At 36.4% G+C, this 17,028-nt stretch overlaps 1 protein-coding gene across 2 annotated transcripts in view; it reads left to right on the top strand.

Moving 5' to 3' along the window:
• The window catches only part of SV2C (synaptic vesicle glycoprotein 2C), a 92,478-nt gene extending 80,886 nt beyond the window's left edge, over nt 1–11,592 (top strand). Inside the window, exons 11-13 of one of the 2 annotated variants that reach the window (XM_072358913.1) lie at nt 883–1,086; nt 1,305–1,464; nt 8,613–11,592. In XM_072358913.1, the coding sequence (XP_072215014.1) occupies nt 883–1,086; nt 1,305–1,464; nt 8,613–8,796 (548 nt within the window). In that variant the 3' untranslated portion in view covers nt 8,797–11,592. The remainder of the gene's footprint in view (nt 1–882; nt 1,087–1,304; nt 1,465–8,612) is intronic. The other variant, XM_072358914.1, reaches the window with a different exon arrangement.
• The last annotated feature ends 5,436 nt before the right edge of the window (nt 11,593–17,028 follow it).

The following is a 17,028-nucleotide window of genomic DNA, read 5'->3' as shown; positions in this document are numbered from 1 at the left end:
GGAGAGACCTCTGAAATGTTATTTGAAAAAGAGTGGCCTGAACAACTGCATGTAGTAATGCATCTGCATTCTTATTCAGAAGGTCACAAGTGTTATGGTATAGTGGTGACAATCTGATATCAAATCCTAACAGGTTCTGACTGATAGCTTTCAAAATAATTAGTTAAATGCAGAACTATTAAAAAATTGAAGTCAGAAGTATCTGTGGTTATTTGTGCTTTAATTAGAAATATTTGAACAGTCTCAACTTAGGCTAAGATTGCAGAGCTCACAATTAGTGAAACAGTTTGATAAACAAAGAACTAATTGCATCACTTTGTCAGACACATTTTTAGTACATTTTCCCAGACCAGAACTGAGCTGAAAGCCAAGCTGTCCTCTCAGAAATGAAAACAAGTTTAATCTGAGATCTGCATGAACATTTCTTTTTAAGAGAACACAAACCAAGTCTGATCAGCTGTTTTAACTGAAAGGTTGTCTCTGAAAGGCGTGGAAATCACAGGTCTGATACCAAGTAAGACTGTGGAACAGTGGCAATGATGACTGATAAAAACCTGCAGAAATCTAGTGCTTTTTATGCAAAACCATTCTGTTAAGAGAGGACCAAACCAAATGTAATCCAAACAGGATTGAAATATGTTGATATAATTGACCTAATTCAGGGTCTCCGTTGACCCCTTTATGACCTTTGTATATTTTTCTATTAAGACAAAAGGCTATCAGAATTAACAGTGGTAACTAGTGCCATTTTATGAAGCAGTAAAATCTCCTAGTTGTCATTAAGGTTGTCTAAACTTGCAACATTTTTAATCAAAAGGTGCACATGGAGGCAACTGTTAACTGAAAACTTTTTTTTTTTTTTTTTTTTTCTTCTTTCCACAGATCTTGAGCAATATAAATTTGTTGACAGTGATTTTATAAATTGCACATTTTTTCACATCAGGACAGGATGCCAGATTTCCTTTGATGATGACTATAGTGCCTACTGGATTTACTTTGTTAATTTTCTGGGAACGCTGGCAGTGTTACCAGGGAACATTGTGTCTGCTCTTCTGATGGATAGAATTGGACGCTTAACAATGCTAGGTATGGACTTGACTTTAAAACAGGAAAAATCCCCAAACTGAAAGCTTTTCTCACAAAGTGACATTTTCTCTTTTTAAAGGGCATTTCTTTAGTTTTGAACTCAAATATACGAGACATTTATTTTGCTACACTGTGTGAATAAAATCTTAGACAAAGCGAAGAAGAATCTTTCTTTCATGTACAGTTCCACTTTGAATTTTTTTCCATCTCCCACATAGGTGGTTCCATGGTTCTCTCTGGCATAAGCTGTTTTTTCCTGTGGTTTGGGACCAGTGAATCCATGATGATAGGTATGCTGTGCCTATACAATGGCCTCACCATCTCAGCCTGGAACTCTCTTGATGTCATTACTGTGGAGCTGTATCCTACAGACAGAAGGTATGTAAAGATATGTCTCCTTTAACCTTGCTATCAGCAGGTATGGTAAAGATAAATGGTTAAGTCTGAGTTTTACAGCAAAAGTGATGTTTTAGATGGACTAAAATCATAGTTTGTCTTAAGAATAATAAGAAAGAAAAAAGATTTTTTAGCTATTTGGTATGTCTTTCACATCACATACCATCTAATCAGGAAAATACTACAAATAGGCTAGGATATTTTCCGTTTTTCCTTGGTGGGGGGTGTGGAAGAAACTTTTCAGTTTTCTGCCAAATCACAAAATGTCTCTTCTCTTATTACTGTGCTATTTCTTCTGTCTCTCAATGGAAGTTTCAAATACAGTGAAATACATTTCCAGAAGTTTATAAATGCTGGGTGACTTTGTCAACACTGATGTAACTGACGCTGACACTATCCTCTAAGGGAGGAAAAATGAAGACTGGCTGAATATGTTTTCTTCTCAATTCTATTTTTAAAGAACACATGCCTCTTTATAGAAGAAATTAATATCCATTGTTGTTGTTATATCAAAACAACTACACTGGACTACTCATGAATCTGAAACACTAAGATTTAATAGTAAACAATACTGGCTTTATTACCTCAGGGAATCTCCTTCTGCAAGAGCTATTTAATCAGTTGAATACTAAGGTATAATTCTAATAAATATCCTTTATAAGTAGTTATTTTGTTGAACATCACAGACACAAGCATTTTCTTAAAATGAAATAAAGAAAGTAAGTGGAAAAGACAGTGTTATTAGTGGAAGAAAGATAATTCATCATTACTAGGAATGATTACAACCATGTTACTGGCTACTATCCTGAGGCACCTGTATTAGTAGCCAGTGGTTGTTTTTAACAGTTTCTGCAGAATATGGGATTGTAGTAATTTTTTTTTCCATATTTTTCTTTTTTAATAACCTTACATGTGCAGTAATACCTGTATGGAACCCTAAATAAAAATACACTGGTAGCCAAATTGTTGGGATATTTTTTGCAACAGATCAGATAGAAAGTTTATCACTCCATGTTATCAGTGTAAACAGACTCATAGGCCCAGTCTACCTGATCCAGGAAAATCATTGCTGACATGAACTGAAGATAAGTTTTCTAAAAGTTCTGGATCCATCACAGCCATTTTTTACCTAATGGAATTACAAGGAAATCAGCAATTCTGGAAGTCTCTTCCTACCCATGACTTTTCAAATTGGGGCAAAGATGCTCACTGCATTGCTTTTTTTACTATTCCAGTATGTACTTTTTCTTCACTCTCAGTGAATGAAATGATCACAAAGCAGTTGTAGACTGCAGCTGGAAGATGGTCTAGAAGAAAACTGTGTGGAAGGAAGCCAGTTCACGTTAACATGCATAGCTTGCACAGCTGCCAAGCTACTGGGGCTTTGCCAGTGTCATGCATGCTATTACAAAAGGTGTTTCACAGATCATACTCCAAATAATCTACAATAGATTACTGGCTTTCTAACAGATAGGTATTTGGTGAGTAATTTGGAAATACATGGTGTTTGTGATATACAGAAATCACTTTTGTTTCCTCTTTGTCATCTGCCTGCAAAGCAGATTTAAGGTTGCTTCAGAATCTTAAGGGATTTGAATTCCATATGCATTCAGAATCACCTGTATCTATATTTATTTTAAATATGTCTGGATACAAAGCAATTCAGTCGATTCTCCTAAGTTCCTGATAAGCATGTAATTGGAGACAGGATAGAAAACAAGACTTGTGAGGAGTGGTTGCGGGGATTATGACTGTTAAGTCTGAAGAAAAGGCTTCTGAGGGGAGATGTCGTTCACCACAACTGTCTGAGAGGAGGTTGCAGCAAGGTGGGTGTAGGCCTCTTTTCTCAAGTGACAAGTGATATGATGCAAGGAAGCAGCCTTAGGTTGTGTTGGGGTAGGTTTAGATTGGACATTAGGAAGAATTTCTTCACAGACAAGGTAGTTAAGCATGGTAACAGGCTGCCCAGAAAAGTGGTGGAGTTTTTAAGAGTGTAATTAATGAAGTATATAAAAGACGTGCAGACATGACACTCAGGGGACATGGTTTAGTGGTGAGACTTTATATATGTGGCTAAGGGTTGGACCTAATGATCTTGAAGGTTGTTTCCAAGTTAGATGATTCTATTTTTTGTTTATGACACTGTAACATAATTTAGCTTGTATGTTCTTTCAACCCTGAGTTGATTTCCACACTGTCTAAAATAAGAGACATCAAGATTGTAAACCTGTTGAGTGGTTTTCAGACAGATGAAGAAGTTGTGTTAGAAGGTAGGAGATATGTTACAAATATTAGTCATAGGTAGGTTTCAATTTTCCAGTTAGAAAACACTTGGTAGTATTTAAAGATTAATATATGTTAATTAATATATGTTAGGTACTTTTCAGTGCACAAATTTTAAAGCACACCAGTGACGAGAAGCCATAAATAGGCAAATTTCTAGTAAGCAAGAAATTTAGTCAACCTGCAGTATTATCTCATAGTTTGTCTCATCTTTTGTTTCATCTTTTGTCTTCTCTTCTTAATGTGCTATGATTTTCTGGATTGACTGTCAACAGATTCTGAAGTCTTTGATCTGTTATAGCCCTCTTGAGAGCCAAACCATATTGTTCCATAGCTCTGAAAGCCCTGCTCTGATGCAGAATATTAAACTTCTTGTGAACAGTTTTGTGTATAGTGACTTTCTTCTCTTTGGCAATGGAGTGATTTTCTACTCTGTTGTAAGCTTTCTGTATTTTCAGAGTGCTCCTTTGAAAAGAGAGGATGCAGAAGTTAAGGCACTGAGGAGAAAGATAATGCTGCCAAAACTGACTTTAGGTGCCAGATTTGTCACTTTTGGGACCTGGTATCACGATCACTTAGCATTTTAGAAGAGGGAATGGGCTCAGAGTATAACTTTCACTGTAGCTGTAAGTATTCAGCACTTCAGCAACACGAACTTGAAGGCACTAAGCTGAGCATCCATAAAATGTAAAAAGCATATTAATGACTATTTCATTAGCTTGCATGATTCGCTAGCATCATATAGAAATTATGTGGCAGAAGTAGGGATTGTGTACTTTCTCCTGAGAGCGCTCAGCTACCTTATCCTTAAGACTGCTTTTTCATCATACAGACCCAACACAACAGTGCCCCTTCAACTTCTGTAACACGTGAGGAAAATCAAGTGTCTTTCACAACACGATCCATGTTTTATTCCTCAAGCTATCTTTGTTCTGCACACTGGCAGAGTGATGTGGAAAAAAAATATAGTATGATGAGGTAGTTATAGATTGTGCTGTAACGTGTGTGTGCCCTAGGGGCTTGAAGTAACATTGCATAATTTCCTAGCTCTGCTCGTAATGCAAATATGAGCAGAAGGGAGTTAAAATTTTCTGAAAAGGTAACATTTAGGAGACTGTTATCACTTTAAAATGCAATCATTTTATTCATATGAATGTTCAGTGTTTTCTTGTGAACTAATTTGGGAAGCAGTCACTTTATAAGCCAAGACTCTGATCCAGGAATGGACACAACAAATAAAATGAAATCTTGTATCTCCCACAAAGTAAATCAAGGTCAGATTGCATTAGATAACCAACAATTCATCAGTTTTGTTAAGGCTGCCAGACATCTGGGTTTGAATCATGGCCAGGAATATTTAGAATTCAAGATGTGCTATAAAATGATTTCATCCTGTTTTGCCTGCTTTAATACCTCTAAAAGAAGTTCATAAGGGTTTGGTCATGATTAAGAATTAAGTCACCTATCTTCAGTTCATTATATTTAGCTTTTTCTTCTCTTCTGAAGCCCTGAGAATCTATCCCAAGAGAAATAAACCCTATTCTCAGAATGTCTTAAGACCAACTTTTTATTGTTCTGGTTGTCAGAAGAGAAGTTTTCTACTCATTTGAGTCATAACAGCAGTCATTAATCTACGGTAGATTGTTTGGCAGCTATTTTCTACTGCCATCCTGTGGAAGTGGTTCAACTGCACTTTGCTGGAATTGAAAGGTGGTGTTTTTAAGGTAAGAAATGCTGCACCAATACAGTTCCTTAGGCAACTGTAAGGGAAGAAGGTACGTTACGTTGTTTTACTTGTGCACACTAACTGCTGTAATTGCAAAGCCAATGGTATACATCTGTGTACTGATTTTTAAAAGATCCAAAAATGTTCTATCAACAGAAAATTGTCAATAGCACATTCAGAAACTCAGTGTTTTCATAACATTTGCATATAATCAACCCACACAAAAATGCTATTCTGAGTCTATTGTAAAGTGATGGGTAGACTGAGCACTAGCTTTGGCACAAAGGATATCAAATGTCCATGTTATGTATATTCAGTAGTACTTTATTGCAGGAAAACTAAGTTTTGAGGTGCTCCATAAGCAATGGAAAAGTGATTTCGAACTATTTTATTTAGATATGCAAGCACCTGGTCTAGGAAGGAGCATACATGGCAACTAGGAAGCAATCTCTTTTAATCTAAAGTCTTGGATAATCCTTCTATTTTTAACTCTGGATTCGTGCCATTTGCTATGTGGGGCTTGGGTGAAAGGAAGCTGAGTGTTTTTCTTTATCACAGCTTTCCTACCACCTGACGTAAAACACATTCAGTAAAATTCTTTTTCTCTAACACTTAGCTTTCTACCAGACCTGATGTTTTTACAGACCTTTCATATTCTTCTTTAATATTAATACTAAAATCTCACTACCTGTTTTGTTTTTAACATTTTCTTCCCTGTTTGTGATAAAGTCTTGTGGTTTGGAACTCTTGATGATGTTTGAGGTCCCTTTAACACAAGCCATTCTATGAGTCTATGAAGTCGTACGTACCACAGTTTTTCCTCTGCCTGTTCCTTCTTCCTATCTCCACTCTCTGTCACCCTAGATGATGTATCATTTGGGAGCTCCTTACGTGTTAGGAGCTTCTCCCCTTTCTGGACCACTTCCTCCAGCTACTCTTGTGATACTGAGCTTTGTCTGACCTGGCGGTACCAATGTGTCTGTGATAGACACTTGATAACAGGCTTTGAAAGTATTCTTATTCCAGAAGTGTGGTTCTTCATTCCTTCCTTCAGCACATCTCCCAGTGCTCCTTTGAAATATTTCCACAAAAGTCTTGATCATTCCTCCTCTGAGGAAAGAATTTTCAAGGAATTGCTGCAAAGGTGCAGGAAGTATCTCAAGCAAGGCTTAAAAAATTAGTGTGCTTTTAGACAGATCTCACTGGGTTGCGCTGCCCTGCAGCAGAGCTCGTCAGTTTGAAGATGATGATGACCTCTAGGTGGAAGTTCAGCTTTTTTGGCACTAAATATTGTATAAGTACTGCAGGTCTAATCAAATCTTAAAAAAGGCAGTGAAGGCTCTCTCTGTCACTGTTCAGAAGGTGTATTTGAGGCCCTTCTGCTTCTTTTCCTTTTTTTGTTGTTTTTAGAGAGACCAAAACACTGTTGTCTATTGCAGGAGACATGTAGCCAAAGTTCTAGTGTATATGACAGTTATAATCAAACAGTGAAACATATTATCTTGTATCTTGTCCTGAGATGAGAAAGGTATGCGATATACAGAGCTGACAATCAAATGCTAAGTATGGACTTCTGTGATTTCACTTCCTTAAGAAATGTTTTAAATAAAGAAATTGACTTTGTCATGATGAAATGGACAAATGAGTATTTAATCTTAATTAATAAAAACTTTTGGAAGTTATATTAACTAGTCTTCGTTAATATGTTCATTAATTAAGTCTACTCAGTGAACATCTTTCTAACTAAACCAAGAATTTGAGAAAGTGCTGTTACTTAAAATGATTCTGAAGTTGAAGAAAAGGCAAACCAGTGAGATGATGGCTGCAGACACATGCATTGTTTGCTTGAGGAAGTTTTCCCCCTTGCGAGGTTTACTTTAAAAAAAAGAAAGGAAAAAAAAAAAAAAAAAAAATGTTTCTGTAAAGAATCTTGGTAAACCTCTCAGTTGTAAGTTTGCTCTCAGCTGGGAGCAAGTCTGCCTGCTTCCAGTTGATTCTCTGGGATGGTCTTAAGGGTTTGTGGTAGCAGACATTTGTCATATGTACTTCCTAGGAGTGCACAGCATATGAGTAGAGGATTTCTATCTCTTTACATAGAGTCTCAGTATAATAACTAGGCAACCATTTAGTCACTCAATCCATTAGTATCAATGTTAATTTTTCTGTTTAGACTGGAGGCATTTTTCCTTCTAACATTCTTAACATTACCAATGTAGAAGCATATTTTTCTAAATAAAAACTTATCTCCTCCTGAGTGCTACTGCTTTGTCCCTGTGAGCACAGTGTGACCTCCATGTATTCCTTTTCCCTTTCACTTCTTGAGAATTGAGAAATGTGATTCTACCATTGTATGGATGATCTTGTTAGAACATTTTTGTTAGAACAAGATTATTCTTGCAACTATGAATCACACAGTCATGTCATAACATATTTTATTAAAATGATAGAAGTTTGTGTAATACATTTACAGACTGGTGACCAAATATTATTAAAATCACACTCTACAAAGAGAAAGCCCTGCTGAGTTGCCCATACCATGCTTTCTGCTAACAACCTATTTCCTTCCCCTTTTTTCATAAGATTCTCAGGGTCTTCTGTACCAAACAAGGCTTTTTTTTAGAGCCTCATGCTCCTTGCTCCTAACAGATAGCTAATCATTATTATTACAGGTCTCATTAGCCTTTTGAAAAAGTACTCACTGAATGTGCACGCTACCTATAAGAAATCCATTTTTATTTAGTACCCCATGATGCTCATCCTTCTGTTTTAGAAACCTCCTTCCAAATAGCTCTTGAAAGATTTCCAACCTTCTGTCTACCAATCCAGCATGATAGATGTTACTGAATTTCCAGCTGCAGGTTTTGCTGTTGTGTAAAAGTACAAAGTCATTATTTACCCATCTTGATTTCTGGAGGGCAGAATAAATCTGTCTCCATAAAGCTCTGCTGCAGTAGAAACAAAATTTCACATAAAAAAAAAGACCAGGTACAGAATCCTTGTTGGCATTACTTCTCTGTAAGGTACTAGGCCTGTACTGATTCATTTCACTGAAGATTTGATTATGGGCTTTCAATTGTATATGCACATTTAAATTGATTCTATTTTTATTTTTTTCTTTTAGGGCAACTGGCTTTGGCTTTTTGAATGCACTATGCAAAGCAGCAGCTGTCCTTGGAAACTTGATATTTGGTTCCCTTGTTGGCATCACCAAAGCAATCCCTATTCTCCTTGCTTCTACTGTTCTAGTGTGTGGAGGTCTGGTAGGACTTCGACTTCCTGACACAAGAACCCAGGTGTTGATGTAACAGGAAAAAGCCATTTACTGTTTCTTTCTTTCTTTGTACAAATGTCAGCTCTCCTGTTTGGTGGTGCAAAGGCTTCAGATTATTAATGCTTGGTTGAGTGTCTGGATGGCAGAAACCAAACACAGGTGTGTGGAGTGGCAGAAATCTAAAAGCAACTCTGAAAATTTTAGATTTCTCTTCCATTTGCTTGCATTCTTTGCTATTTAAAGCCATTTCACTTAACTTCAAACAGCAAGGCTACCTCCAAAAAGGCTTTCAATGACATGTCCAGGAAGATAAAAACCATACTGATAATTTGATAGTTAAAATGCAAGCAGTCATATTTCTTAAAAACACACGCTAAATTTGGCCATGGCTTTATGAGCTCTTCTAGTAGTGCAAGTCAATTACTTAGCAGAGAATCTTGTATGTATCAGTGCATGCATCAGTAATCAGGAATCTGTGCAGACTGCTTTAGTACTGAAAATACCGACTTTCCACAGCAAAGCTTATTAATAAAACTTCTAAATTTGATGCCAGAGGCTTAAACAAAAGTATCAGTGCCTCTTCATTGGGAAATGGCTTTAGGTAGATTCATCTAAAGCAAAGCTTAACATCTACACCCCATATTAGTGGAGAAGAAGGCAACAGCTGTTCTGGGGAGATGAAAGGCCCAATATGAGTTAGGATAATAAGATTAGTAAAATAAACACTTTCACTCTTCAGTGTTAGTCATCCAGAAGAAAAAAATTATAATAATAATAAAAAAAATTCCTCTAATTTGTGGTATCTGGAGTATTTTTGCCAGTTTAAAACAGAGAACATATCTTATGCCAGATGTGAGTCAATGCAAAGAACAGTATTTATGCTATTGCAAATATGAATCAGAGAAAAGTCAAGCCAATGAACTGTGTAAAGATGCTGTCAGAAAAGATTGTTTGGCATTAACATTTCTGTTTGATGTTTACACTTCAAATACAAGTTTCTTTGTCAGAGAATACCACCTACTAAATTTAGTCAGGTCATAATTTTAGCTTAATCTAATTAAAATCTCTCTTTTTTTTAATTATTATTAAAATGAAGAAAAGCAATAAGAAAAACACCTGAATTAATTTCATAGCTTATACTCTCCTTCATATAAACATTTTCTCATGATTTTTAATATCCTAGAAATACATTAGTGTATAATGTATCTGAAAAGCCATTAAGAAAAAAAAGTGTCAAGGCTGCAGGATTGGTCATAAGACCAAATGTAAGCCCGGCAAGTAAATGGTAGTAAATAACTTTCTTATAAGCCATATGCTATGAATTGTTTCAGATCGCAATAAAACCATCCCCACCAGTTCTACTGCCCTGTAAAATGCTATCAGATCTCTTTAAAATGTTAGCATTCAAAATTAAATGTAGATACAGTGGACAAAGGGAACAGATTCCCCTGATGACAGAAACCGGCTTTGCTTTCAGTAAAGCTATGACCATTTGTTCAGCTGATGACCTAGCTGTATTTTCACTTTTCAAAGAATAACTTTCATATAAGTCATAAGGAAAATTCAGCAGTGCTTTTTAAAATTATGTCTCACTGCTTTTATTAGGTGACCGAATAATTGCCAAAGAAAATAGGCTATCAGATAAGGTCTGTAGAGAAAGATAGATTTTTCATGTTTTGTTTTGTTTTGTTTTTTTCTCTTTCTCCTATGTGGGAAGTAGTAGTATCCATCTCTGCATTTTGTCAATTGTCATCTTAGTTATTTTGAAAAAGTAAGTAGAAGACGGTCCAAACAAGACCATCCATTACATTTAAAGTTCACTGCTTGATTTACTGAATATAGAAGTCTCAGTTTTGAACAGATTCTTGTGCATTGTAACACCAGAAAATGAGCCCAAGATGGGCTTTCTGCTGTTAACAAATGAGTAAAGTGGCTAAATTAAAAAAAAAAAAAAAACAACCAAAAAAAAACAACCCAACAACAAAACAACAGTACCAACAACTAGTGGCCTTTTTTTTTTTTTTTTTTTTTTTTTTTTATGTTGATAATTAGAATATTGTATAGAAAAATTTTAGTAAGTTTATTTTACAATATAAACAGTCCAAATGTCCAAGATAAAATATTTTATAATCAAGTCATATTTTAACATGTCTTAAATTTCTAAAACATATTTCAAAAAGAGGAAGAAGAATTATTTTTCACCCAGTTCCAGGGTAAGAATAAAATTCTGGCCTTAGATTAGCATATGTGGCTTTTGTCCACTAGTCAGAATCCTTATAGTATTTCAAGTCTATCTTTCCTCATAAGAATTATATTTGCTTTTGTCTATATTTCTCTGTGCCATTCATTAGTTACATATCCCACTTTCTTGTATTTACTCCACATCTTATTTGAAATCTGAAGCCTCTGTACATGTTTGGAGTGAGCCTCAACAGCAGCGATAACAAAAAATTACATTGTCTTGTTATGCAATGTAGTCTTCAAATTCTGTCCAACCCTGTATGGAACACTGAAGAACATCCAGACGATGCTATATGATCATTGTGAAGGAAATGGGACATAGGAAAATAAGATTCAACTTTTGAGGGTTCTGGTTAAACATCAATACACTAAAATCTCATCACTTTAGAAATCATGCTGTTTGCAGTGCTGGTTCTTGTCCTAAATTCTGGCCACATCATCAGTATATAATTAAGTCTGAATTTAGTGAAGGGGGCAGCCTGAGATCCTGTTTGGAACATAGCAATAGCAGGGATGAGTAAAGACGAAGACAGTAACCAACACATGGACCTTGCTTTGTCTGGGATTAGAGTGAAAGATGTGAAGTAGGAAAATGAAAAAGGAGAACAGTATGTAGGAGAAAGGTGAAAAAGTAAGGAAAAGAGAAGAATAATGCAAGAGTCCACAAATATTTCCAGCATACTAAACAAAACCTAAAGCTAGAATCTTCCTAGCTGGTGAGCCAGATGGCTCAACATACTTGAAACTGCGTGTGAGCCAGCATGACAGCTGTTCACACAATCAAGTGGTTTGGTCTTGAATGCAGTGAAGATCTATCCCATGAAGACAAAGGGAGTGAATGCAATTTCAAACTAGGAGTACTTGGTTACTTACTTACAATCCACAGCTTGGAATGGAAAAAAAATGATCTGGACACAAATGTTACTTAGGTTATACACAGAAGAGTTTTGTCTCATCTTTAGTGAATTTGTCTTTTTTGCAGCTTCCAAAGTGATCTCAGGTAATAAATATTGGACAGTATGAATTTTGCTTCCTTTCTAATCCCATTCATTTATATCTCACACAAAGAGTCACATAGTGGTCTGTGTAGAATCCTGATAAACCTATAATTAAGAGGTCATTTGCATATACTTTCAAAAGAGAATAGAATATTGTAATGGTCATTGTTTTAAAATGTGAAAACTGCCAGCAAAACAGACCACATGCATTGATTTTTGCTGAATACATTTTATTTATGTTATTTTACTCATGACAAGTTGTTTGACAGAAAAGCTTGACTTAGCAGACTCCTTTTTCTTGAAAGCATATTATTCATTGTGTTTGTACATTTTAACCAGGCTGGATATAGTCATGACATTTAGAAGCAAGCACTACAATATGTTGCATTGATTGCTGAGTACAGACTCCTAGGAATGGAACTAGGAGTACGTTCTCACTGTCTTCTTCCTTCCTGCTTGAATTTAGCTGGTGACCTTCCAAAGGTGTGTACTACAATTCCAGCCAGAGGTAAAGCATTAGACCTCCTTCCTGATGGGTACACTGGTCTGCTATCATCTTTGAAAAGTACAGCATCCTATGACTGCTAAGTCAGTTTTTGCTCTTTCTTCTCATATCATTCCATTCTTTTCATCCCAAATTATTTTTCTTACCAGAGCACCAACTTTAAAGAATTAAAACCCACTGCTCGCCCTCTCACTTGCTTCTGACTTTATGGTAACATTCAGTAATATGGTTAGACACACAGCTTTGGAACTTTAAACCAAGATGGAAAACAAAGTCTTTCAGACAATCTCACTTTTTTGAAGGAAAAAGACTACGCATTTCTCTACGTATCTATCTGAGGCCTACGCTTATGGTTACCTATTGCAGGCCAGCATCTCCAGAGATGATTCAACCCAGCATCAAATTGAAAAAACAGTCAGCCAGGCTCACTTTGCCTTTTTTTCTTGTTTCTGATGTGCTAAGTCACTGCATTAAAGCATGGATGTTCCTGAAGATCTGTGTAATAATCTCATGGTACCAGAGTAGTTTTAAATATTGAAGTATCCTTCCTTTGCAGGAAGGAGCAGGATATTCACCATGGCAACAACAGCAAGGAATGCAGGTAACAGTAATGGATACTTAAACATTTAGCATTTGGTTAAGCATTAGAAGAAATCATTTGAGGCTGATTTCAGTGTACAGACTAATCGCAGGATGAGTGAGAGTAAGTGAAGGCAAAAGAGACCCACAGGCAGCTTTACCAGTAGGTGTTTTCTGTTTAATTCAAGTCCTGAGCAGAGTTCCAGATTTACTGACTGTGCTAATTCCACATCACCATTTGATCCCTTTCTTGCCTCCAAACTGTATGCAAAAGCCTGCCTTTTCATGCTGTGTTTTCTGAACTAAGAGCACCGAAGAGTATTAATTCAGGCAAGTACTCTATATTTTACAACGAGGTTAATGAACAAGAAGGCAGGAAATGCAGAGGAAAAACAGTCTTTCAAACTTATTTGATTCTGGAGTATGATTACTGAACATATGTTTTCTTTCAAGACTCAGGAGGAAATGGAGCATTTCTGTTTTCACTTCTTGTGTCTTTAACCCCCTGAGTGCAAGGATTCATTTTTAATCTTCCGAGTGAATTTTCAATTCCATTTCCAGTTTACCAAGTAGGGGACATGACTTGTAGTAGCATGATAATGTCTTGTTTAGGTAAAAAGGTATAACTGGATATAAACATTCCTCTCTGACTAATGAAGGTCTTTTTAAAGCTTAATGATGGAAAGAGAGCTCAAGTCCAGCACACGCAGACTGTCTATATGGGGAATTGAGGGCTATGCTATATTTCTAAGAACTGGAATCAGAAGTAGTGCCTCAAGAGTAGGCGTAGACTCCATCACTGGAGCTCCATCAAATGGAGCTTAGGCTAAGTGCACAAACAAGAAGATTCCTCTGTATTTCCACCCACTGCACTGCAAGAACAGCTGGAGGTAAGCAAGGTCCATTCTGAGAGCACATGCTTCTTTCTGTTAGTTCATCCTCCAGTTATCTGTGAATTTTGTTTAAGTCTGGTTTACACATTTAAAAGCTGATTCTTCAGAAGAAGATGGGGTAGAAAAATAATGGAATGAAATTAAATGCTAAGGGAGATTTAGTCTCGGGGTTCAATTATTTTTATTTTTGGCAGCTGCTTTCTTTAAAACCTACCCTGTAGCTTATTGTACTGAATTATTACACCGCCAGAGGTGAATACATACACAGGCGCACATTCATCTATGAGAGGATACATGCATACACACATGCACAACACAGGTTGATGTAGGATCTAAGTGTTACTTTCTGCATTATGCATTATTCTTGGAGCACAAATACTGTTCTGTTCATTTCCTTGTGCAAAACCCTTTACTTATCCATGCACAACATTCATCTTAGATGTCAAGATTCATCTCAGTTGGGCTTTAGCTTTCTGCCACTGGAGGAGAAATGGTCTGAAAAGTAAGATCAGACTTAGCTGTAGCCTTCCACCAGCCACACTGTGCCAAACAGCGAGACAATACACCGTACAGAGGCACTGGTCTTGTTCCAGTGACTAGGAGAAACTCTCGGATATTTAAGACCTTTGAGTTTTGTCTTATTTAAATAAAAGTCTTAAAAAACTTAATGGGGATCTTAACATGTTAACTTCTGTGTAACATATGAGAAAATGTCTGTGTCTTCCTGTAGAGTATGCTTTTCATTGTTCCTGCATACATGCCTGATGTCGTTATAGTAATGTGGTTATTCTATTGTTTACTGTTGTTCTTATCAGGAATCTTTGACCAGCCTGGAACAGAGCCATTGCCAGGGTGTCTTTCATTTAATGATTAACATCCCCAGAGATCTACTACAACAGCACTGCAGTATAAATTAATTCCAGCTACAACCTGAGTAAATCCAGGCTGAAAACTGCAGCATATGCGCACACACACTGACAGAGAACAGTGAGAGTGGGGAGGGCTCTGTCAAAAGCTCAGTCACACACTGCATTACTCCTTCCCTGTTTTCAGAGCTCTCACTTTGCCTTCTGCTTCTATGCACATGTTCTGTAGAACTAAGAAAACCTTTAGAGGAAAATGAATATTCCTTTCAGAGGATTTAAAAATGTGTAGTTGCCATAGGGAAGCTAGCTGCTTTAATAGTAAGACAAAAACAGCACTGTTTCAAAAAGTGAACATATTAAATACTTAGTTGTGTATATTGGCATGTGGGAGTTTATGTTGATGTAAGAGAAATGAGTTCATCTAGCCCTTTTTAATAAACATGCATAAAACTATTCGTGTTTTAAAAGCCTAGCTTTTTCCTGTGAGTGCAATGTTTCCCCAAAAATAACAGTATTTTTAATAGCATCCAATGGTGCATGTCTAATGTGTCAAACAACTTATTTCAGCCATTTTTGAAAGAATGTTATAGTAAAATTTCCCATTAAATCTTTCCAGTAATGGATGTATTGCTCTCAAATGCTTAAAATTGTGACATCTAAATTACGTCCCTTACTTGGTCTCAAAAATAAGCGTCATTTGACTCTGCATCTTCCTTTGAGAGCGCAGTTTTCTCTGCAGTACAATAATACTGCAAAAGTCAGGCATTAAAGAAGAGCTCTTTCACACTGATGAAAGGTGTTGGCACTGTGAGGTTACTGATTTTCTTTTAAAACTTGTCAGCATCCCCTAATGCTGAACAACGGAAGGGAAAAATGTATTTCTTCTTCCTCCCAATTTCTCAATTTCTCTCTTTTACCCAAATTGCCAACTGGGGATACAGTTTTTCAAGCTATCTCTAGTGTACAAAAGTTCAGGTGTTCTAGTGTGCATATGTTGCCAAGAAATTCATAACCATTTCTGACATTCTCAATTTCTTTACATGAGAAAACATGTAGATATTGTATATAAGGTAGTGGGGTATTTTGAAGTTGAATTCCCATTTGTTAGTGTTTAATTTCAGATGTACCGATTAACAACAAGATCTTGGCAATGGTCCTGGCCTCTCTGGTTTTCAATTTCTTTTTTCTTTTCTTCTATGTGTGATCTTCTGTGATGCAGGTTACAGTCATCACTATTGTATATATGTGTTTGCATGTGCGCGCATTGATAAACTCTCTTTTGGAGTTCCAAATTTTTCCTTTTAAGTCCAGCTGGTACACTTGTGAACTCATCTTTTCAGTATACTCCTCTGTGTCAGATCGCCAGCTACCAAAATGTTTGACCAAGTGTTTTTATTAAGTACACTGAGGAAAGTTGTATGTATACTTGTGAAAGGGCATGCTGTGTAGCATGACTGTGTACAGTATAAATCTATAAAACGTGGAAGTGTTTATAATTCTATCTGCCAAATATTTATCATCCATGTAACAAATGCAAAGTTATTTAGTGTACATCAGATTAATAAAGGGGCATTTTTTGCTCTACTATATTCAAATAAAGATTTGTTCTCTGCAGTGAATGCACATCAGGTGTGATAATAGCCAGAACATCGTTCTTCACTACTCCCAGAATACTGGAAACAGTTGTTTTACCTCAGTTCACACTCCTATGGCTCTCTGTTATGTTCTCTTTAAAGCTTGTAATAGAGGCAGAACATGCAAACAAAAAAAATATGGAACAAGTTAATAAAGTTAAAGTAATCTATATGATAATAAAAAAAGACAGATTTCAGGTTACTATGGTAGCAGAAGACAAAGTTCTACAGTTAGCCATCTGGGGTTCACATTTTTATGATATATAATTGCACAAAATAAACATCTGGTCACAACATAGCTGCACTGCAAGGCTTTGTTATCACCCCAAGAATCTAATCTAAGTCTGTGTGGTGAGCTTACAGCTGCAGGGTATGATAATCTCTGCATCCAAAAGGCCAGCTGGAATTTATACAATCAACTATGGTTCTACAAGAACTTGGTATCCAACAACAGAAATACAAACAAGCAACCCCCTCCAACCCTCTGCCCTACCCCAAATCTACACATTAACATTAGTTCTTCACTGTATTTGTGCACTAAGGGCCTCAG

The sequence above is a fragment of the Excalfactoria chinensis genome, chromosome Z (genome assembly GCF_039878825.1).
Source record: "Excalfactoria chinensis isolate bCotChi1 chromosome Z, bCotChi1.hap2, whole genome shotgun sequence".
NCBI lineage: Eukaryota > Metazoa > Chordata > Aves > Galliformes > Phasianidae > Excalfactoria > Excalfactoria chinensis.
This window is presented reverse-complemented; position numbering and strand designations above follow the sequence as displayed.